We start from the raw sequence: 25,004 nt of genomic DNA, 5'->3' as shown, positions 1-25,004 counted from the left end.
ACAGTCAGTATGGAATGTGAATTCTTTTAAAGTACTGGAAATTATATCTAGTAACATCAATTTTCTCACAGAAGCTCTCTAGCCAAAGAAATCTAAGAGGAAAAGGAAAGTAAGAGCAGCCCAGAAAACTTTACCAAGTTCGTGGTCTTAAACATGTCTCAGGTTACCGTGGAGTGCACGTCACCCAGAGCTGAACTGTAAAAGGGACCAGTGCAGAGCATCGTAATATTCAGGGAAGTCCAGTCAAATGCCTGGGAAAAGCATTCATTAGCCACTCCAGAAAAGAGAGGAGAGAAACCAGGAGAGGGGGTTTCCATCCTACCACAGAGGATCCCTGTCAGAAGTTCTGCACAGAAGACGATTTCATTGTGGATGTTTTACTGAATTCATAGAAAGCAATGTAGAATCACTCTAGAATCTAACACACAAGCAGTTCTTCGCAGTTTGTTTTTAAAACCACAACATTTGTTTAAAGAGGAAATGAAGCTGGATTTATGAAACATGCCTTCAACCCCCTGCCTGCTGCATCAGGAGTTAGTAAGACCACAGCTACCACAATCATCCACATTCTCAGATTAGCAACTAAAACAGACCTTCACGGAACCCCCGCTCTGTGCAGGTGTCGTATACAGCTTGAGAACCGAGCTCTCAGCTCAGCTCGGCACACGCTAATTTGTTAACAGAGGGCTTGTGCTTGGGATATAAAAAAGAACACACAGCCTCTGCCCTCAGGAGCTGGCCACGCAGCGGGAAGTTCAGAAACCTGGGAACTGCAGGGGCTGCAAGCACTTGACAAAGTGCACAGAGCTCAGAGAAAGCAGATGATGGTTCTCACACCCGTCTGTGGGCTCAGAGGGCGAGTTAACAGAGTTCAACACAGCGGCCGGGAAGCTAACAGGTTAAGAAAACATAACTAGGAATGGGGACTGTCTATCCCTAAGCTCATTCCAATCCTGGACCCTGCCAGCATCACAGACCCAGAGCCCATGCTCGAATGCTTTACCAGAACCTTTTAGTAAGAAAAACTCCTGCAAACTTGTACTTGAATAAAGAATTAGTTTTCTCAAAGCCCCAAACATCAAACTCTAACACTCTACTCTAAAAGGGACATTGAGAGCAGATACTTCAACGTGGAGGAACTGGGGAGAAGGCCAAGGGTATTTATCTTAAGGATGTATCTTATGACATCTTCAGCAAGTTTACCTTCCAGTGAAGTTTTGCTTTGGCTCACATTAGAATAAGTGTCCATTCCTGGGGCACACATCAGCTCACACATCAACTGCAGTGAGCAGGAGAGTGCTCCAGAAGGAAACTGGTGTCAGCTCTAAAACATCCTGCAGGGAAGCCCACCTAAAGCACATGCAGGTGCTGGGCAGGCGCTCCACAGGACGGCTGTGGAGTGGGGCAAATGCAGACCTAGGATCTATCTATTAGGAGCCTTCAGAGTTCAAATCACACTTTTAAACAGGGAGCATGAACAACTTAAATTGAACACCTGAACTTATACTTGTACATTTTATACTAAATCGGACATTCTGTAATGCCCTTTATAGGGAAAACACTTTACTGGAAAGGCTTTTCTCTGTCAACTTTTGGTGTGTATTGGACACTCAATGATATTTTTGTTCAAAAACTGAATCAAAATTTATTTCTGAGAAAAATGGTGACCTGAGCAACCACAGAGGTGGGAGTTTCCATTTGGAGCAGACTGTTAAGGCAGATAATTTCAACTCTATTTATGCCTCTCAGTATTTGAAGCATGTGGGTTTTTCACTAAACAACATCACAATACACTTCATTTCAGGTACTCATCAAACAAATTAAACAGTCAAAGGTTTAAGAAAAACATAAATTTGAGAGAAAGTCTAGTTATTCATCTCTCTGGGATTTCCAGAGTCTATACTTACATTAAGAGGAATCATTAGGAAGTAAGAACATAGATCACTTTGGCTCTGTTTCAAGTAGTAAAATCTCTATAGAATCAAGATTTAATATTACAGCTCCCACTTCTGTAGATCATGAAAATGGTACGATCAAAAGTGTGTGCTTCTCTTGTGGCTGTGACAGTAGGAGGCCAACCCAATTTTCATACTTAGTAAATAATTCATCTTGGTCTGAAAATATATCTTTATTTTTAAAAGCTTTTCAAAAATTATTTTATTTTATAATGTACTTTATTGGTGTACCACCTCAAATTCTATAAAAAGCAGAGGAGAGGGTTCAGGGAAGATGGCAGAACAGGAATCCCTGTCCTACTTGGACAGTATCCGCACAGGCAGAATCTGATGTAACTACAGTGGAGCTCTGGAGTAAGTTGATGGCTTGCAACTTCCCGGGGGGCAGGGGAGAGCTTGGACAGTGAACCGCAATTAATTTTGGAGATTAAGACATTCCCAGGTTTAAAAAAAAGTTAAGGGAGTTCATTACATTTAGACCTGCTGTAAAAGAAATGCTCAAGGGAATCCTGCAGGTTGCAATAGAAGAACATTGTAACTCGATGTCATTTGAAGAAGTAAAGGTCTCAGTAAAGGTAAACACAAGACAATTATAAAAGCCAGTATAATTGAACAATTGCTTAAAAACTCTAATTTTTGTTTTCTACATGATTTAAGAGACTAACATACTAAAACAAAACGGTTATTGGCCTAAAAACTACTGTTACTGTAACTTTGGATTTCAATTCCACACTTTTCCTACATAAATTAAGAGACCAATGCATTTAAACGTTTATTACTGGGACTTCCCTGGTGGCACAGTGGTTAAGAATCTGCCTGCCAATATAGGGGACACGGGTTCGAGCCCTGGTCCGGGAAGGTCCCATATGTCGCGGAGCAACTAAGCCCATGCGCCACAACTACTTAGCCTGCGCTCTAGAGCCCAGGAGCCACAACTATTGAAGCCCGTGTGCTTAGAGCCCATGCTCCACAACAAAAGAAGCCACCATACTAAGAAGCCCATGCACCACAACGAAGAATAGCCCCCGCTTGCTGCAACTAGAAAAAGCCCATGCACAGCAACAAAGACCCAATGCAGCCAAAAATAAATAAATAAATGTATTAAAAAATGTTTATTACTATATGTTTTGGGTCATACAATGTATAAAGGTATAATTTTAGACATCAACAACTGAAAAAATGGTGGGACAGAGCTGCACAGAAGCAGTTTTGTATATTACTGAAATTAGGCTGGCATACAAATTAGAGCATAATAACTTTAAGATATCAAATGGAATCCCATGGTAACCACAAAGAAAATAGCTATAGAATATATACAAAAGGAAATGAGATAGGAATTTTAAAGTATCACTACAAAAAATCAACTGAGCACAAAATAAGACAGTAAAGCAGGAAATGAGGAACAAAAAAGCTATCAGACATGTGGAAAATAAGAGAGATGAGAAACGTTCCTTCTTATCAGTAATTACTTCAAATACAAATGGATTAACTCTCCAATCAATGACAGAAATCGGCAGAATGGATGAAAGAAATGATCCAACTACTGCTGTCCACAGGAGATTCATTTTAGATCAAAAGACACAAATAGTTTGATCATGAAAAGATGGATAAAGATATTCCATGCAAACAGTCACCAAAAGAGAGCAGAGGTGGCTATATTAATATCAGACAAATAAAATTTAAATCAAAACGGATACAAGAAACAAAGAAGGGCATTATATATTAATAAAAGGTTCATTACGCCAAGAAATATAACAATTATAAACATCTACAAACCTAAAAGCAAACCATCAAAATATATGAAACAAAAACAGACAGCTCTACAACAATAATAGGAGACTTTGATATTCCCTTTTCAATAATGGGCAAAACCACCAGACAGAAGACAACTATGGAAAGAGAGGACTTAACACAATAAACCAAAGAGCTCTAAGAAACATACAGAGGAATATACAACCACAACAGAACACACACTCTTCTCAAGAGCACTTGGGTCATGTTCCAGGGCAGACCATATTTTAGGCCACAAATTAAGTCTCAATAGACTTAAAAAGATAGATAACATACAAAGTATCTTCTCCAAGCACAACAGGATGAATAGAAGAAAAACTGGAAAACCTACAAATCTGTGGAATTTAAACAGTGCCCTCTTAACCAACAGATCAAAGAAGAAACCACAAGGAAAATCAGAGAATATTTAGACACAAATGAAAATGAAGACAATATAACCAAACCTAAGTGGATACTGCCAAAGCAGTGTTAAGGCAGAAATTTATAGCTATAAATTGTTATATTAAAAAACAAGAAAGGTCTCATGCCAACAACCTAACTTGACAACTTAAGGAATGAGAAGACAAAGGACAGACTAAACCCAAAGGTAGCAGAAGGAAATATTAAAGATTAGAGCAGAGATAAATAAGTAGAGAATAGAAAAATAGCAGAGATAAACAATGAAACCAGAAGTTGATTCTTTGAAAAGACCAACAAAATTGACAAACCTCTGGCTAGATGGCCTAAGAAAAAAGAGGGAAGTATCAGATTACTAAAATCAGAAATGGAAGTGGGGACATTTACTACTGATTCTACAGAAATTAAAAAAAAAATTATAAGAGAGTACTATGAACAACTATACAACAACAAACTGCACAACCAACAAGAAATGGAAAAATTCTATTTCATGGAATTTGAAACACAAGCTATCAAGAAGGAACATGAACTCTATGAAGACTAAATCACAAAAAATAGAAAATCTGAATAAACCTGTAACTGGCAAGAAAGACAAATCAGTTAAAAAGAAAATCATAAAGATGTTAAAAAAAAAAATCCCAACCAAAAAAGGCCCTGGAACTGATGGCTTCGCTGCTGAATTCTATCAAACGTTTAAAGACGAAATAATACCAATCTTTCTCAAACTTCTCCAAAAATTGAAGAGGAGGGAACACTTTCTAATTCATTCTTGGAGGTCACCAAAATCCTGATACCAAAGCCAGACAAGGATACTATAAGAACAAAAAACTACAGACCAATATCTCTTTTGAACACTGGTACAAAAATACTCAACAAAATCCTAGCAAACCAAATTCAGTAGCATATTGAAAACCTTATGCATCATGGCCAAGCTGGATTTATTCCTGGAATGCAAGGATGGCTCTACATATGAAAATCAAGCAACATAAAACATCACATTAAGAGAACGAAGAGAAAAACCCCAGATGATCGTCTTGGTCGATGCAGAAAAAGCATCTGCCAAAATTCAACATCCTTTCATGATACAAACAATCAATAGACTAGAAATAGAAGAAAAGTTCTCAACACAGTAAAAGCAATATACAAAAACCCACAGTGGGGAAGTAGCCACATAGCACAGGGTGATCAGCTCGGTGCTTTGTGACCGCCTGGAGGGGTGGGATAGGGAGGGTGGGAGGGAGGGAGACGCAAGAGGGAAGAGATACGGGAACATGTGTATATGTATAATTGATTCACTTTGTTATAAAGCAGAAACTAACACACCATTGTAAAGTAATTATACCCCAATAAAGATGTTAAAAAAAAAAAACCCACAGTGAACATCATACACAACTGTGACAGACTAAAAGCTTTTTCTCTAAGATCAGGAACAAGACAAGGATGCCCACTTTCACTACTTCTATTCAACACAGTACTGGAAGTTCTAGCCAGAGCAATTAGGCATGAAAAAGATATAAAAGGCATCCAAATTGGAAAGGAAGAAGTAAAATTATCTCTGTTCACAGATGATGTGATCGTATATGTAGAAAACCCTAACAATTCCACAAAAAACTGTTAATAAATCATAAATGAATTCATCAAAGTAGCAGGACAAAAAGTCAACATGCAAAAAGTAAGTTGCATTTCTATACACTAAAAGAAAAATCTGAAAAGGAAATTAAAGCAATTCCATTTACAATAGCATCAAAAAGAATAAAAAACTTAGGAATTAACTAAGGACGTGAGAAACTTGTACAATGAAAACTATAAAACACTGCTGAAAGAAATTAAAGAAGAAATAAATGGAAACACATCCCTTATTCACAGATGTCAATACTACCCAAGACTATACTGATTCAATGCAATCTCTATCAAAATCTCAATGATACTTTTTGCAGAAATAGAAAAGCCTATTGTAACATTCATACGAAATCTCAAAGAAACCTGAGCAGCCAAAACAATCTTGGAAAAAGAACAACAAAGTCAGAGGACTCACACTTCCTGATTTAAAAACTTAGTACAAAGCTACAGTAATCAAAACAGTGTAGTACTGGCATAAAGACAGACATAGAGAAAAACAGAACAGAATATAGAGCCTAGAAATAAACCCTCACATATATGGTCAAATGATTTTTTAAAAAAAATTTTTCACTAATTTATTTATTTTTACCTAGACTTCACATGGAATTGATTTGATTGACTGACTCATTGAGGTATAATTGACATACATTATATTAGTTTCAGGTATACAATATAACATACATACATGTATGTATTGCAAAATGACCACCACAATAAGTCTAGTGAAGACAGCTACTAAGATTTACTCTTTTAGCAACTTCCAAATACGCAGTACGGTATATCATTATCTATAGTTTCCATGCTGTACATTACATACACAGGCCTTATTTATAATTGGAAGTCTGTACCTTTTCATTCCCTTCACCCATTTTGCCCATCACCAATCTGTTCTCTGTATCTATGAGCTTGGTTTTCTTTTTTTTTTTTTTTTTTAAGATTCCACATATAAGTAAAATCACAGTATTTGTCTTTCTCTGCCTTATTTCACTTAGCATAATGTCCTTCAGGTTCATTCATGTTGTCTGAAATGGCAGGATTTCCTTCTACTTTATGGCTGAATTATATTCCATTGTGTGTGTATGGGGGAGGCTGTGGGTAGGTGGGTGGGCATATCACATTTTACTTATCCATTCATCTGCCAATGGACACTGATGATGTTTCCATATCTTGGCTATTGTAAACAATGCTGCTATGAACACGGGGGTGCAGATATCTTTTCGAGTTAGTGTTTTTATTTTCTTCAGATCAATACCAAGAAGTGGAATTGCTGGATAATATGGTAGTTTTATTTTTAATTTTTTGAGGAACCCCCATACTGTTTTCCATAGTGGCTGCACCACTTTACATTCCCACCAGCAGTGCACAAGGGTTCCCTTTTCTCCACACCCTCACGGACACATGTTATCTCTTGTATTTTTGATGATGGTCATCCTGACAGGTGTGAAGTGATAGCTTATTGTGGTTTTGATTTGCATTTCTCTGGTGATTAGTGATGTTGAGCATATTTTCATGTATCTGCTGTCCATCTGTATGTCTCTTTCAGAAAAATGTCTATTCAGATCCTCTGCTCATTTTTAAGAAATAATTGTTTGTTTTTCTGCTATTAAGTTGTATGAATTCTTCATATATTTTGGATATTAACCCATTATCAGATATATGATTCGTAAATATTTTCTCCCATTCAGTAGGTTGCCTTTTCATTTGTTAACGGTTTCCTTTGCTGTGCAGAAGCTTTTTGGTTTGATGTAATCCCACTTGCTTAACTTTTGTTGCCTTTGCTTTTGATGTCAAACTCAAAAAATTGACAAGACCAACGTCTAGGAGTTTACCCCTATGTTTTCTTCTAGGACTTTTATGGTTTCAGGTCTTACATTCAAGTCTTTAGTTCACTTTGAGTTCATTTTTATGTGTGGTGTAGAAAATTGGTCCAGTTTCATTCTTTTGCATGTGGCTGTCCAGTGTTCCAAGCACATTTAAAGACTGTCCTTTCCCCACCATATATTCTTGGCTCCTCTGTCATAAATTAGTTGACATATATGCATGGGTTAATTTTGGGGCTATTCTGTTTCATTGATCTATGTGTCTGCTTTTGTGCCAGTATAATAATACTGTTTGCATTACTGTAGCTTTGTAATGTCAGGGAGCATGATGTCTCCAGCTTTGATCTTTTTCAAGATGGCTTTGGCTATTGGGAGTCTTTTGTGGTTTCATACGTATTTTAGAATTGTTTGTTCTATTTCTGTGAAAAATGCCATTAGAATTTTGATAAGGATTGCAATGAATCTGTAGGTTGCTTTGGGTAGTATGGCTATTTTAACAATATTTATTATTCTAACCAAGAGTATGGAATATCCATTTATTTGTGTCTTCTTCAATTTATGTCATCAATATTTTATAGTTTTCAGTGTACAGGTCTTTCACCTCCTTGGTTAAATTTATTCCTAGGTATTTTATTCTTTTGATGCAGTTGTAAATAAGATTGTTTCCTTAATTTCTCTTTCTGATATTTCATTTTAGTATATAGAAACATAACAGATTTCTCTGTATTAATTTTGTTATCCTGCACTTTACTGAATCATTTATTCTAACAGTTTTTGGTGGAGTTTTTAGTGTTTTCTATACATAGCATCATGTCATTTGCAAATAGTGACAATTTTACTTCTTCCTTTCCAGTTTGGATGCCTTTTATTTCTTTTTCTTGCCTAATTTCTCTGGTTAGGACTTCCAGTGCTATATTAAATAAGAGTGGTACAAGTGAGCATCCTTGCCTTGTTCCTGATCTTAGAGAAAAGCTTCAGCTTTTCACTGTTGAGTATGATGTTAACTGTGGGTGATCAAATGATTTTTGATATGGGTGCCAAGACCATTCAACGGGGAAAGGACAGTCTTTTCAACAAATGGTGCTTGGAAAACTGGATATCCACATGCAAAAGAATTACGTTGGACTCTTATCTAATACCATAAACAAAATTAACACAAAATGGAGCAAAGATCTAAATATAAGATCTAAAAAATAAAACTTTTAGATGAAAATATGGGACAAAAGTTCACAACATTGGATTTGGAAATGTTTTCTTGGATATGACACCGAAGGCAAAGGCAAAAAAAATTAGACTTCACAGAAATCTTAAAACTTTGTGCATCAAAAGACACTATCCATAGAGTAAAAAGGCAACCCAAAGAAAGGGAGAAAATATTTGCAAATCATATATCTGATAAGGGATTAATATTCATAATATATAGAGAACATCTAGAACTCAACAAGAAAACAATCAATTCAAAAACAGCAAAGGACTTGAATAAACATTTCTTCAAAGAATATATACAAATGGCCAATAATTCCATGAAAAGATGCTCAACATCATTAATCTTTAGGGAAATGCAAATCAAAATTACAATGTGATATCACCTCACATCCATTAGGAAGGCTACTATTAAAAACAAACAAACAAACAAACAGGGAGTTCCCTGGTGGCCTAATGGTTAGGATTCCAGGCTTTCACTGCAGTGGCCTGGGTTCAATCCCTGGTCAGGGAACCAAGAGCCCACAAGCCATGCGGCGCGGCTCTTCCCCCGCCAAAAAAAGAGGACATTCAAAAGAAAAAAAAAAAAAACCAATGGAAAATAAAATACAAGTGTTGGTAAGGATGTGGAGATATTGGAAACTTTGTGCACTGTTGGTGAGAAGGTAAAATGGAACAGCTACTGTGGAAAATAGTACAGCAATTCCCCAGAAAATTAAAAATATAATTACCATATGACCCAACAATTCAACTTCTGGATGGATATATACTTAAAATTGCTGAAGGCAATGTCTCGAAGAGATATTTATACACCCATGTTCACTGCAGCATTATTCACAATAGCTAAAATGTGAAAGCAACTCAAGTGTCCATTGATAAACGAATGGATAAGCAAAATGTGGTAAATACATACAATGAAATATTAACTCAGCCTTAAAAAGGAATTCTGATACATACTTCAACATGGATGAACCCTGAAGACACTATGCTAAGTGAAAATAAGCCAAACACAAGAAGACATATACTGTATGATTCCACATAAACATGGTACCTAGAATAGTCAAAATCATAAAGACAGAAAGTAGAGTGGGAGTTGCTGCAGGCAGGGGTGGTTTCAGTTTTGTGAGATGAAATGACTTACAAAGATTAGTGGTGGTGAGAGCAGCACAGAATTCTGAACATGTTTAACACCCCTGAGTTGTACACTTGAACAGGGTAAATGGCAAATTTGTGGTATATGTATTTTACCACAATTAAAAATTGGAAAAAAAAGTAAATGGAGTAAGAGAACTAAATGAAAATTATGCAAACCCAGCAGTCAGGTGGATAATAGGTGAAGGGCTTCCTGAGGCCAGAGAACTTAACCGTGTCTTTTTTTTTTTTTTAACATCTTTATTGGAGTATAATTGCTTTACAATGGTGTATTACTGTCTGCTTTATAACAAAGTGAATCAGCTACACATACACATATATCCCCATATCTCCTCCCTTTTGCATCTCCCTTCCACCCTCCCTATCCCCTCTAGGTGGTCACAAAGCACCGAGCTTATCTCCCGGTGCTATGCAGCTGCTTCTCACTAGCCATCTATTTTACACTGGTAGTGTATATATGTCCATGCCACTCGTCCCAGCTTACCCTTCCCCCTCCCCGTGTCCTCAAGTCCATTTTTTACATCTGTGTCTTTATTCCTGTCCTGCCCCTAGGTTCTTCAGAACATTTTTTTTTTAGATTCCATATATATGTGTTAGCGTATGGTATTTGTTTTTTTCTTTCTGACTTACTTCACTCTGTATGACAGACTCTAGGTCCACCCACCTCACTACAAATAACTCAATTTCGTTTCTTTTTATGGCTGAGTAATATTCCATTGTATGGATGTGTCACATCTTCTTTATCCATTCATCTGTCGATGTACACTTAGGTTGCTTCCATGTCCTGGCTATTGCAAACAGAGCTTCAATGAACATTGTGGTACATGACTCTTTTTGAATTATGGTTTTCTCAGGCTTAACAGTATCTTGACAAGGACATTGCCTGAGCTGTGAGGGTCCTAATTCTGGTGACACACATAGTAGCTCCATCATTCTCTGATAGGAAAAAGCATCATTTCAGAGGCAATGAGCAGCGTGCTGGCAAGTTATAATGAGACCCATGTTAAACAAGTGAGAAACTCCAGTGCACAGAGTTTTATAATAGAATACTGGGATTTGAGAACCAGCAAGAAAAACATAGGCAGTTTTTAAATTAGAGGTTAGGGAAGCTCTGTTTACATAAAAAAATAGCTGGAACATCTGGAAATAATCAGTCAGCCTAGCTAACTATTGAAATGGTCACGCATTTTAGAGCTTGAACAAAATGCAAATATATCGCTCTCTCCGTGTTTTGCTGCTAGGCCCCACTAGAGCCCTATACCCATAAGAATGAAAACTGACCAATGCTTTGTGGCTTGCTAACTAGTATTACGCAGACTGTGTTTCTCACCTTCACTCCAGCTAGCATCCCAGTCGTGGACACACTAAAATCAAGATAGGCTAGAGTGTCTGGGTTGGAAGGTTTGTAGATCTGGGCAGGCCGCTTCTTTGGCAAATCATCTAGAGAGCAAAACAAAGCTGTTAGCATCTCTGACTTAATGGAAAAGCAGATAAGCAAACAAACATATCAGTGAGTTGGAGGACGAACCTGTGTCCAGTATCGGGGGCCAGGCCCTGACGTCTACAGCTGCAGCTGCCTCCCTGGACCGTAACAATTTACAGATCAGTTGTGTTGTCATCAAACAGGCGGAGCGGCTCACCTGAGGGTCAGAGAACAAGGAATGGAGAGGAGGAGGGTAAAGGACGGGGATGGACGCATGCTCACGTGCCAGCTGTGCACCACGTGGAGGCCATGAAGCTCACAGCACAGGCTGGGCACCAGGAGCACAGCTGCCTCACAAGGGGCTGTGTTGGCCAATGGAGTTCCACATGACCAGGAATCTGACCACGGAGCACACAAGCAGACCTTGTGGGGACTGAGGTTCCTGGCAGTATCCCCTGTGTGATGGTCACACACAGAAAGCAGCATCCAAACTACCTGCTCTCACTGTTAGCTCCGTCCCCCAGAAATGCACACATTTACACACACAGTACCATCTACCAGAGTGACAACCTTGAGGGTCCTCCAACACAACTACAAAGAAGTATTCATTTGTGATGTCCCTCGTGGTTCCTCCTCCAAGGGAAAAACATACCCTAATCCTTTTAAACTTCCCCAGGCAAAAAAAAATTAAATCAAATCTGTACTTTCAAAAAGGAACAGGATGCTTCTCAATCTTGAGGAAAGAACCTTTAAAAATGTATGACTTTCCCACTTGTTTTGGTCTGCTCCTTGGGCTTGGTAGGGAAGCTCCCAGTGTCCAGAAGGATGCCCTCTCTGGGCATCAATTCCCACGCATTGTGGCAAAGCTGTTCTCTAGCCCCTAATTCTACGCACAAGCTGCTATCTTCCTTCCAGAACGAGATGGCCAACTCCTAGAGGGAAGAGGCTGAGACCCACTCCACCGCTGGGACCACCGACTCCCATGCAATCCCATGCCTGCACCCAGCCCTTCCCCGGGAGCCCAGGCTCTGTGATCTGCAAGCCCAACACTCAGGCGCAGACACCCGCAGGCAGCGTTACCTCCACGATCATCTTCACGGTTGGCAGCGTGGTTGCGATGTTCTGTGGGTGTGGAGGACGGACGGTTATTGGCACACAGCCTGCATACAGGCAACCATAAAATGCTGCGATAAGGTCTATTCCTACATGGGGAGAAAAGCAGAAGTTCTCACTTGAAACAAAACAAGCTGTTTAATGGCCATCATCCCTGTCAGCAGAATCACCAGCCTGGAAACAGTCAGACGGGTACGGCAGTAACTGAGACCTTGAACAGACCTGTCCTCCTCCCTGTGGGTCCATTAAACTTCAGGGGTAACTCCCACCTGGCCCGTTCTTTTAGGCACAGGAAGCCAAAGCAGGCCAGAAGCTTGATTGCTCTCATTTCTCTAAGGAATTACTCAACTTTCTGATTATCAATTCAGTAGTCAAGGATTTAACTACTATTGATTAAATGAACTCCCTCAGATAGCTAATAAAACAAATTTAGATTGAAAAGTCGTTGTGAACTACCGCTTTATCTGTGTCCCTACTATTAGTGGTATAGCACGTAGCACAGTCCGCACAAGTGAGCCAGGCAGGAGAGACAGTGCCCATTTTTGGTGGTAACACACAAGGTCATCGAGCACCAACATGTGCAGTGAAGGGTCTCTCGGGCAAGGGCTGGTCTTGCATGGCCCTGCTTCTTACCTGGTGGGTAGACTAGAGCGACGTGGTCCCCATCCTGCAGATGCCCTCTCTCCATCAGCATCACGGCTATCTTCTCAGCCCGCTTGTGCAGCTGGACACACGTCAGCGAGTTCGCTATTGTGCCCTGAGTAGCACAAGAACAAGCGGGTATGATTTTTTTTTAATATGACAGCTTTGAGGTGCAGTTCATATACCATACAACTCACTTATTTAAAATGTGCAGTTAAATGGATGTATCTGCAGAGTTGGGCAACCACCACCACAGTCAGCTTCAGAATGTTTCTGTCACCTCCTCAGAAGACCCCCCCGCCCCCGTTAGCATTCACTCTCCTTTCCTCCCCACTGGCTAAGAAGTACAACACCAAAGAGGCATCTAGATACGTTTGTATTAAAAAGAAATATTAAAAAAAACAATGACTTGACTTGAAAAAACAGCTAAAATCACAAAAAAAATCAATCTAGTAATTCTGGGACTTAAGTGTAATTGTCATGGGCAATAAGAATTAGTCGTAAATCTGCAGGACTCACACTATGAAAAGTAAGACTAACTGAAACTGCTTTTAAGAAAGACCACACCAAAGGTCAGGGAGGTCAGAAAACAAACAAACCCCCAGAAAAGCAACAGTCAAAAAAAAAAAAAAAGTCAAAAAACCCCCAAAAAACACAAAAGAAAAAAAGGGAATTGTCAAATTCATTTAATGTAGATTTTTAAATATGCAGGAGCAAATGTAAAACACACTTGGATTGAAAAGTACCTTAAAAAAGCTTTGTAGGCGAAAATCAGTAGCAAAGTAGGTACTAAGAGATATCAAAATACATGATGTTTACTCTTTAAAGAAAAGCAAGAATGAACTGCAAATTATAAACATACAACTATCCAAAAAAAGTTTCTCTTGAGAATGCACTTTTCATTTGCACATATTCCCAGGTGAGAAGAGATCACTGTCTACAGCTATTTAAAAACTGCTTCTTTATTATCAATTCCTACTTTAAAGGGATGAACAGGGTGAAGGACCTTTCCTTAAGTAACAGGCAAACTGGCCAGGAGTGTCAGGTGAGGAAGACCCTGCAGCTGAAGAAACGATGGTGGACAATTGGGCCAGATGCTTTTATTTAGGTGGGGAGCTTCCAAGGAGGGTAAATGAGCTGGTGGGTGACACGGAAAAGACTGTCGCCTGAGCAGAAAGAAGTCAACAGGAAGGTGGTGTGAGCAGCTGGCTGTGTGGGAGGAGAAACGTGGACAGGAGAGACCAGAACCTTTGGGGCCGTTAAAGGACACTGGTGACCTGGTGACTTGAGGTGTGCGAAGAGACATTAGAATTCCCACCCAACTGGAACATGTGCACAAGGTGGGCGGGAACCGATGGGAGTGAAAACCATTTAAAAGGCATCAGGATGTATATACCAGCAGCCGGTGTTTGCCTAAAACACTCACGAGATCACTGACGGCCATATCTACCCTGGGAAGCAGCAGGCTCTCTCCATAACCGGGGTCCAGGGCCGCAGAAGCCCGGCAAAGGGAGGCTGCCCAGGCAGCTGCCAGCCAGGTTCTGGTCCCTTCCTGCTGTGCTGGCACTGGCCTCTCCCACAGTGGACAGGATTAGCTTACATTTCTCTGATTTGAACTTTCTCATCGTATATATTTTCCTTAATTACCTTCCTTCTAAGAAAGGTTAAAAAATAATAGAAAAAGATATATGAAATGGAAGAGCCAGAGAGCAGAATGTGGCAAAGCTGGGTAAACACAGAAAGATCCACGAGACTGGCGTCTAGAAACCCAGCCCAAACCTGAGAACTTGGTGCCTTCTCAACTGGACTGTTCCTCTGAGCAGTTACTCCTGGGGAACACACCTGTCGCGTGAACCAAAACACACACTCAAAAGGACCCAAAAGTCCTGTGAGCTCTTCTAAGTGAAGATGGGGCACCAGCCCCCAGCACAGCTAAGGTGAGGCCCATGCCAGGCCTCCTGACATGCGCACACCAGCTGTCCTGGAGGGAAGGCAGCACTGTGCTCCTGGTTGTTGCTGAGGACCAGCTGTGCTGCTGGTGGGGTGGCAGTGTGCCACAGGGGAGTCCCACCACCACCCTGCTGTCCGCTGGTCGTTAGCCAGTCTTATCTTAAGCAGCAAGCATTCTCTGACTGAGTTGTTCAACTTCTGGGACTGATCTTCTCCCCAATATCCAGAGAGCAGACACTGATCCCCTATCATAACCAGCTTTTCTGTCACACAACAAAGCCTATGAGATTTGAGAGGCACCAGTGACTCACAACCAGCAGCCATATGTTTTGACTCTGTTTATGAAATTTCCACCTACAGGTACTTTAAAATGGTGAAATTTAATTGGCATTCTGTCCTTTAGGAATCTCTGCGAATGTTTCACAATACCCTTTGCCACCCTACGGGCTTTACCCCAGACGGGAGGAGGGCCCCTCTGGGCAGTCGGTTGCCAACGAGCCCAGCCCAGCCTCTCTCCTCCACCCCAGCCTGCAGGCTCCACTGGCTTCACTGTGGCTCCCGGCAGGCTCCACGTTGAGGGAGCCAAATGGGATACAGGCCTCATCCAGCCCCGGACTGTGCATCACTACTGGTTATGGGGAGTCTCAATACAGCCTTTCACCTCGGGAGAAACACCACTGATTTTCAATCACACATTTCATTTTCCAAAGTGCTTGCTGTCATAAAAACATGAAATGCTGTTTATCCTCAGGTCAATGGTTACCTGGCATCCTCATCAACATTCATGGGAAAAGTGGGGTTTTCAGTACAGAAACCCACTGCCTAAGAAGAATGTTCTAGGAAAAAGCACCTCACAGGAAATTAAGGCTAACTTTTCCTAAAAGAAGCCTCGGCCGGTATCATGACAGAATGGCAATGCAGGGTAACCCACCACCCAATCCCTATTCTAAAGACCACAGATTTCAGTATCAATGACTGCAAATGTAGCACCATTTTAAAGTTTTACATTAAATTAAATAATGACAAGTACAAAACATACTGAGGAATGAAGAACAAGCCAAACAGGATTCGCATTTTTAAATTCTCAAAAAGTAAAAAAAAAAAAAAAAAAAAAAAATGTTAAAAGAGTTGGCTGGTGTTTCTCTTAAAAAAAATAACAGGGCTTCCCTGGTGGTGCAGTGGTTGAGAGTCCGCCTGCCGATGCAGGGGACACGGGTTCGTGCCCCGGTCCGGGAAGATCCCACATGCCACGGAGCGGCTGGGCCCGTGAGCCACGGCCGCTGGGCCTGTGCGTCCGGAGCCTGTGCTCCGCAACGGGAGAGGCCGCAACGGTGAGAGGCCCGTGTACCGCAAAATAAAATAAAATAAAATAAAATAACAGATGCTCTTCTGTATGTAAGTAAGTTCTAAGAATGTAAGTCTTCCACGATTTGCAGTGAATCACATCCTCACTTCCTACTATAAACCTCTCACAACAACTCTGATCCTATCGACTGCGTTGCCGTGGAGGAGGGCATATGAGTGAATACTGTGAAAAGACAGGAAGCCAACGGGTAACCGTTTTAAGGGAGCCACGACAAAGTTGGGGAATTCACAACCAACGGAAGGGGCTATCCAGGACAGAGGAAGCCTGGAAGCGTGTTGGGGCCCTATGATGGAAGGACAGTGTTTCGGTATATTGAGTAAAACACATTATTAGAATGAATTTCACCTGTTTCTTTATACTTTTTTAAAATATTGCTTTTAGAAAACATTAAATTGTGTGTGTGGCTTGCGCTGTATTTCTATTGGACAGTGCTGAACTAGAAGGTTGAGTGAGTGGAAATGACACTGTAACCGCCATGGAAATGATGCTCTTGACCTTTGGTTCAGGTTGAACACTTGTCATAAGTGTGCACGTCGGGTTGGAGAGGCTGGGAATGAACACAGATGCCTGGCTCCGATATGACCCTTCCAGCTGTTTGGATGTAGCTGCCTTCACGTAAGCAGAGCCTCAGGAGATAAGGTCATGTCTGAAGGGAGGTTGTTGTAGACCACGCTGTCCCTGCGCTGACCTGAAGTAAACTTTCTCATGGCCTTGACCTCCACAGCTCACCCCATCAGACCTTCTGTTGCTACTGACGAAGCCCTTCTAGAATACGAGTCATTTCTGGTGAACACATTCCTCCTAATGATCCAATGCCTAGCCACAGAAAAGGACAGTGAACTCAGGGTCTGGGAATGGGGTTGATCTGCCCTGCACATTGCCAGTCCCCAAGCGAGACGCAGTTAGCATGGCCGTCTTCCTCCCACTGACAGGACTATAGTCTATGAACATGCCTGAATCATTTTTGAATCTTTGTGTTTGGGACAGATAAGAAATTTCCTCTTACCCAGAGCTCTGGAGGGGTCAAGCTACAGGGGAGGGAAAAGGGATGCTGACCCAACTCTCGCCCCCTCACTGCCCACAGTTCACGGGGGATGGCAGGCCTATCCTGGGGACGTCCTGTCCTACCTCGTCATGTCAGCACCACGGCCCCACTCAGGGAGCTGAGTGAAGGGGCTCTGAGTAGGAGTCCTTCCCAGGGGCTGGGGGACAGGCTGCAGTGTGGCTCCAGCTCCAGCTGCCCCTCTGAAGGTGCTGTTGGAAACCTCTAGAGGCCACGAGAGACTCTGGAGAAAGAAGGGGAAGTCCCCAACAGTCTCCAGGAGACATACCATGTGCACAGGACGAAGAAAGTCAGAAGAAGCAATTAGAGAGACAGGACAGCACCAACCGGCGACGGTGCCAGGAAAGGAGAGTCTTATCTGTGTTTACAGGCTGAGGAGGAGCCAGAGGAAAGAGACGGACGAGAGCAGCAGGGCAGGCACGTTTCAGATGTGACGCAGGGCCTCCTGGTAACCACACGACCGTCGGGCTTGCCCTGCGTCTCACCACCATGCACCTGTGTGCAAGAGCATTTATCCTGGGAAAAGGGTCCACTAGGCCCAAGCGTAGGCGCCAAAAGGCAAGGGTAGCAAGCGTTCCTCACAGAGGCTGGGGTGCGGGAGTGCTTTCTAAGACTCTTCCTGGGGTCGGTCTTGAACAGACACAGTGAACAAGAAACTGCTGAGGTCAACTCAGCACGCAAGGTAATTCAAGACAAGCTGTGTCAGAGGAGGACCAGAGGTTACTTCTACCAACTAAATCACCGCAAAACTTGTCTGTAGCTGGATATCCAAATTATAGGTTCAGGGAGTAACTTATATTGTTGGCATTTCCTTTCACTTGTCCTTAATCTACTGCTTTAAATGACAAGAGGTGCCTTCTCACACTAAGATTTTGCCATTTTGCAACTCTGAAGAACTTCTTAAAGTTGCAAGTACCCATACTTGTCAAGACGACCTACGTTAAATCTATTTTTCAGGCCTTATTTCCAAAGCAAACACAAAGTTAACAAACGTATTAAAGACTTCTGCATTTAACGTTTATTGTTAGTACTATTTCTTGCCTTACTCTTAAGTACTATTATGGAACACTATCTGAGGAGTTTGCTTTTCTAATACGAGATGTAAATATGAACTTTAATTATAAAATAGAAATTATTTTCATTCCTAAGAATGAAAGCCTATAACTAAAACATGACTTCTTATAAAAAAAAAAGGAGTAATAAAAATAAAGACATAAATACCTCATAGATCTGCAATTGTTCTGCTGTAGACATTCATCACTCATTTTGAGGGGAGGGGAAATATTGCAAAAAAATATTGCTAAAATACACACAAAAATATATGTGTACACACACACACACACACACACACACACGCTCAAACCCTTATATTTAAAAGCAACCTTTCTTAGGTGAAAAGGTCTCAGTCAAAATAGCAACAAACAAACAAACAAACAAAAGGATTCAGGTAAGACTGAGGAGAAAGGTTTGAGTGGAGAATATGATACAGAAGCATGAAATAGTGGACCACACAGGGAACGACCAGGGCACACGGGCGGGGCCTCACCCTACAGTTGAGCAGCGTATACAGCACGTGATCGGGGGTGGTCTGCGCCCTCCACTGCAGGACCTCCGAGAGGAACAGGAACTGGAACAGAGCACAGCCATTAGGTCTAGACTGTCCTGGGGGGTTGGGCTGGCCTCAACATCTAAAAGTTTAGTCTGTCTGGGTGCTTTTAAGGTGGCTTAAGACAGCGAGAGGATAATCCCATATAAATATAATTGACAGAATAAGCAGGTGTTCGCAGTGCTTTCCTGACAGTGATTTGGAATTCACTGTGCTTGATTCAGACCCAGGAGTCAGAGGGCTGGTGGCAGGCCACCATGAGGGAAGTTTTCTGAAACCTGCCCAAGGATGGGAAGACTCTGTTCCCCTTATAGACAGAGTAGCCGACACAGAAAAATCCTGTCTCCTGGGGCTTCCAGAAGATGCAGCAGTGATTTCTGGGGGTTGCAATGACAGAATCAGAGCTACCCTGTTTCAAAAACGGGCTCTCTTAAATTTGTTGTGTTTACAATGGCCATCCCTGAAGTCATTCAATAGCTCTGCAGGTCACACAGGTGACACATACCCACTGACTCAGTCTCTAGTAACAAGGATGGCCCCGTTTAATGTCAGGACACAGCACTAGTGTCAGGATACAGGAAACACCCACATCTTCACCTTAATCCATTTTATGATGGAAATGTACTGTGAGGTGGGGAACACGGTGATCAAGTGCTTTCAGTGAACGTGTTACTACATGTTACCAAATTGGCAACATCTTAAATGGTTGATTTTGTCACATTTCCTGGGAGCCCATTTAGAGTGGGACCACCTTTTGGTGAATCATGAGAGTTCTCAAGGCTGAATGTTCTAATGGGGACTTGTAGCTATGCGTGACAAACTGTGTCTGATGTTTAAGTGGAGTGGGGCCCAAGGATTCCTCCTACAGCTCCCAAGGCTGCTTTAAGAATGTCTGGCTCCCGAACCTGGGTTTTGCATTGACGTTTCCTTGAATTCCAACCATCAAAGGACTGAAGCCTCACTGTAAGGTGGCTGTGAGGCAGTGTGAGTGTCAAATCAGGGCTGGAGGGAGAATCAGGAACAAGTGCTTAGGGGATGCTAGGACACGACAGGGATTGCAGACACTGGCCTTGGGCCTGCTAGTCATGGGACTGCATCACCTACCCATGCAGTCCTACAACACTGCACCCTCAGCAAACACGTTTTCCTTATAAAATTACACAGACATCTCTTGCAGGACCAAGAGGGCAGGTAGGAAGAAAGATCATCAATGGTAGATACTGGGCTGCCAGAGAGGGCAAGTGGGAGTTGGTGACGCTTGTGATACAGCATCTGGGCAGGAGTGGAGAAGAGCCCAGGTGGACGTCTGACCCTCAGCTCTCACCTTTCGGGCCTGGTCATTGTCTTCTATCTGGCCCAGGTCTCTGCCGCTGGCCTGTGCGATCCTCTTCCCAGACACCAGGTTCCCCACCATCACAGAGGCAGGGCCGATCTCTGCAAAGAAGCAGCGGCACACACGTGAGGAAAACACGAGTGAAGTTCCTGAGAACGTGACTTCTCACTTCGGGAAGAAGCTTACTCTGGGGAAATCCTTTCAAAGACGTAGCTTTGAAAAATCTAATTAGAACAGGATTTCAAGTAAGTCACTACCATGAAAATAACAGCAAATATGAACAAGCCTCAAGTAAGGGTACATAGAAATAAAGCTTTCACCAAATTCCCATAAGTGTTCTCCCAGGCCGCTGCCTTTGTTCTCCAGTTAGGGAGATGCTGACATCTATTCATTTATTATTTGTTAAAAAACAAACAACAGTTTTTTGAAGACAAAGTTATATAACCTCCAATAATTAACAAGAGTAGATGAGATAACCAGGTACCACTAGAGAATCCTTTCCTTACAACTGCCAATCACACGAAGCTGCATTTTCCGTGCCGCACATAAGAGCGGGTGCGGATCCTGGTACCTGCCATGTGCAGCCCGAGGAGGAAGGCGCCCAACCTGGCTCTCAGAGCCTGTTCACTGGGCCACGCGTCCCTGTCATGGGTTCCTAGATGTCTGACAGGTGTCTGAGCCCTGCAGCCCTGCAACGGTCACGCATCTGCCAACGATCCCTCGTCGTAAATGTCTGTCCTAAATTCTGCCGTCACAAACTGCGCCCCCAGCACCTGGGCCACTGGCCACCGGCTCGAGGCACCTGATGATGGACCAAGGTTCAAGGTGGGAGGAGGAGGTTGGGACAGTGAGGACACCCCGGGGAGCCGAGACACTCCTGTCGATGCCGTAAGAACGCGGCGAGAGCCACGCTGTGGCAATCCCAGTGCTGCTGCTGGCACAGAGGGGCAAAGTCGGCGAGCCTGGTACCTGCTTTCCTCCTGCAGCATCAGCGTCCTCACCTGAATCTGGAGAGACCGCTCACCCCCATCTCACCAAGCTCACTTCTGGGGGTGGCCTGGGGATGGGCTGGTTCCTATATCTACAGCCAACTGTGCTGCGCCCAGTACCCACCAGCCACCTCTAGCTGACTCGCCAGGAACTCTGCCCGTGCTGCCACTCTTCATCGGTGGAGTGAAGAGTTGTCAGGGCTGGGCCTGTCTCTCCTACACTCTGGACCCACAGCCTTAGGCAGTTCCTGAACCCCTCTGTGGTACGATTTCCTCATTTCCTTGCAAAATGGAGATAAGAGGATGAAATCCATGAGGATGAAATGAGTTAATACATGTAACGTGTGGACAAGCGGCCCGCCTGTGCCAGGCACTGTTGGTCGTCATTCTAATACCCCAGCCCGAGCTCATCCTGGCTGCCTCCGAGGTCTGTCTGCACATCAAGCCTGGAGGCCTGGGGACCCTCCATCACTACACTGGCAGAAGAGTTGATTCCTCACCACCATATTCTTGCAATGAATTCGTTTTCACTGATAACTGTGTGCAGCCTTAAAGACTATGATCAGTTAGCTGCTAGGAGGATCAAGTCAGATGGTAGATAATTACGTGTTCCCCAAATTGCAAAGCAGCAGACAAATGTTTACCACCATGACAACGTCACGAGTTGATCTGTACGATTCCTCACAGGCTTCCAGCTGCTGTGACTCATGAAACAGGTATGGAAGCCTTATTCTAATTTGTTCAACAGGAAGCCGTGACCCTGAGAGGTTCTCTGCCAAAGGCCACCCAGGAGGTCTGACAACTGCCAAGAAGGCTAGGCTCAGGCACCGCCAACACCTCTCCAACCAAGTGGCCTACAGCCCCTGCTGTCTGGACTCTGCTGTATTCTATCCCATGCTTGGTAGAAAGACATCGCTTAGCGGGAGGCTGACTTGCCTGGGAGTGTGTGATGGGAGACGGGAGGGGAGGGAGGCTGAGAACCGTGGTCAGCATGGCCCCCACCCAGCTCCAGGGCCATCCCGGGCCTGCACGGCCCTCCAGATGTACCTGGTTGCTTCTGCCGAGGCTTGGGCAGGTTTGTGACGCACGTGTGGGGGCACATCAGGACATTGCAGGGGTGAAGTGAGCCCTCCAGGAAAAGCTGCTTCGTTTCTGACAAATGGATGCCACCGAGTGGGGTTTTGGGGAGGGTGTTTGCTGGAACCAATGCCAGACAATAAACCCCAACCTGATGTATACTGTCGATTGCCTGGAAGGTCGTGAGAGAGGGAACCGTGTTAAAATAGGTATCATGAACAGGCATGGAGCAAATACTCAGACTGTGCAAATCACAACACAGAGAAGCAGGTGCAGCACCCGTGATGCTCCCGGCATGGAGACGCTGAGGTCAGAGGAGGGCAGGCTCGCCAAACTGAGCAGAATACAGTTTCCATAGCACTTGTGGGACACCACACACACAAGAACGCACACTGGGAGAAAAGAAAGCACGCTCTCAAGGTCATAACCAAAAGGTCCTGCTGCGACCTCCACGAGCGAGCGGGAGCCAGTTCTGCAAACCTCTGAACCCTAAGCCTGGTCTGTTTAGCTCCTTCCCTAGAAGGCAAGTGTAAGTTTCACGGCTGATGCAATCTCTGGTCAAAAGGAGGGATGATCAGAGAGCACAATGGTGCAGGGAAGCTCACGTGAGCCCAGGAGAGGGGCTCGGGGCAGGAGCGAGCTACCTGCAGCACCCTGCTCATCCACTGGAAGCTGTCCTCCTCCGTGGAGTCCGGCCTCTGCTCAGCCACGATCACGATCCTCTCGTCGTGCAGGACAGTCACCGAAAACACGGCTATTCTGTGGGGTCAGACAGGAAATCGCGGTGATCACATGCTGGAGAGGCTCACAAAGGGATTGGCCCTGCCATAAAGCGCTTCGCAGCTGTTACGACTGCAGAGCTCAGGGGTTCCCAGTGCCAACTACCACCTTGACGGGTAATTGCAGCTTCCAACTCCCAGGTGCTCACCCACGGAAGTGCGGCTTTGGGGGAGAAGCCTGGCAAAGCCGGAGGGCAGAACCACCACACTTCCTGTGGAGGTAGCCCGTGGCTTTGGGTGACAGGCCTCATGCCTTGGGACAGGGGAGTCAAGCGCGGGTATCAGAACTGCTGAAATTTACTGAGCCGTGCGACCTGCATCTTGAGTTTGCACCTGCGAAGCCATATTCTCCCCATCAGCAGAAATCTGCCATTTGGGAGCTAATCATTTTCTGCTAGCTGTGTCTGCCTCTCGTGGGAAACACAAAATGTGGCGAATGGCCCTCCAGGGTGCCCTGTGCACGAAGGTGGCTCGGCTACCCCCAACCCCAAGCTCTGCTTCCTCCTGCTCCCACTAGCTGGGCAACTCAGGGTGAGATCCAGAGCAGCTGACTTCCTCCAAATTGGCAAAACCTCAGGAGCCGTGGTCAGCGATCCAGTGTCGGTTGTGTGCCAAGCTGGGGTTGGGGGCACCACCGGGAAGAAACCCATGGGAGCCAATTTCCAGGCAGTTTGTGGCTCAACTGTTACCTCTGGGTGAATGAGCTGCAGCAAGATAAATGCTTGGCTCTTTTCTCTGTGTAGTTACTTATTAAAAATAAGATTTTCAAATGGACATTCTTATTTAACGTGGAAGAGAATTTAGTGAAAGTATATTTATGGGGCTCAGAAAAGTTTCATAAAATTGGACATTCAGAACTGCATGGAATCTCAGAAGTAATAGAGTCCAGTGGCTTCATTTTACAGAGGAGGACACCAAGTCCCGTTAGTTTAAGCAATTTTTTGCAGTTTTACACAGAAAGTGTAGTCTGCGGAGAACTATGCCAACCACAGAGGGCGCTCACCTTCCCCTGTACACGAACTTCATGGGCTCCACGGCCAGTGCTGTGGCCACGATGTCATCGGCGTTGTGTCTGCGCCCACTGACCACCATGAGCCCGTCCATCTTGCCCACCACGAACACGAGGCCCCCAGGGCCGACGAAGCCCAGCAGGCCCGTCCTCACGAAGGGGTACTCGCTGACCGGGGCCCCCGAGCTCGTCACCGGGAACACCTGGGGACAAAGAGCTCTGAGTGCCCAGCAGGGCCCGGCCTCCACCCTCCTCCTTGGAGCCCACTGGTCCTGCTTCCCCCAAGCTGGGTCTCCTCACCTGACCCTGGCTGGAGAAGCCCAGGTCCGCATAGCTGCTGTGAGCGCCAGCCTGCGGGCACCTCCCCTCCCTCCCCAGCTCTCACAGCTCGTCCCACCGGCCCATGCGCAAGGGCCTCTGAAGAGGCCTGCCACAGTCTAACAAACACTAATTCATTCTTCTGCTTATAAAACCACAGCGTAAAAATGGTTAAGTGGAGAAGCAAGGTGCATTTTAAATAACATCTGTCAGTTGTAAAGTAACCCCTGTTCATTAAAATGCTATTTTTCCTTATTGGAAATACACTGAAAAGAAAAATACAGAGGAATCAGGCCCCACCACGAGTTCAAACTCGATCCCTAGTTTCCTCAACCCACCCGACAGATAAGTCGCAAAGAAAAGGAGATAAGTTTTATTTAGACTGTGTTTGGCTCAGTT

The 25,004-nt window shown here is 43.8% G+C and overlaps 1 protein-coding gene across 4 annotated transcripts in view; it reads right to left on the bottom strand.

The window, feature by feature from the left end:
- Positions 1 to 25,004, bottom strand: part of DIP2C (DIP2 acetate--CoA ligase C (putative)) — a 363,448-nt gene that overhangs the window by 49,206 nt on the left and 289,238 nt on the right. For all 4 annotated transcript variants that reach the window (XR_016391944.1, XM_089906635.1, XM_022554535.3 and 1 more), the window contains 9 exons: positions 24,282 to 24,490; positions 23,144 to 23,258; positions 22,470 to 22,671; positions 20,425 to 20,534; positions 19,041 to 19,121; positions 13,107 to 13,230; positions 12,441 to 12,562; positions 11,466 to 11,577; positions 11,268 to 11,377 (listed from right to left, as the gene is read on the bottom strand). Coding sequence is in view for 3 of the 4 variants with exons in the window: in XM_089906635.1 (XP_089762761.1) it covers positions 11,268 to 11,377; positions 11,466 to 11,577; positions 12,441 to 12,562; positions 13,107 to 13,230; positions 19,041 to 19,121; positions 20,425 to 20,534; positions 22,470 to 22,671; positions 23,144 to 23,258; positions 24,282 to 24,490 (1,185 nt within the window). In the remaining variant the exon portion in view is untranslated. The remainder of the gene's footprint in view (positions 1 to 11,267; positions 11,378 to 11,465; positions 11,578 to 12,440; positions 12,563 to 13,106; positions 13,231 to 19,040; positions 19,122 to 20,424; positions 20,535 to 22,469; positions 22,672 to 23,143; positions 23,259 to 24,281; positions 24,491 to 25,004) is intronic.

This window comes from Delphinapterus leucas, chromosome 2 (genome assembly GCF_059928025.1).
Source record: "Delphinapterus leucas isolate spDelLeu-1000000601 "Yukka" chromosome 2, BTC_Dleu_Yukka2, whole genome shotgun sequence".
In the NCBI taxonomy this organism is placed as follows: Eukaryota; Metazoa; Chordata; class Mammalia; order Artiodactyla; family Monodontidae; genus Delphinapterus; species Delphinapterus leucas.
This window is presented reverse-complemented; position numbering and strand designations above follow the sequence as displayed.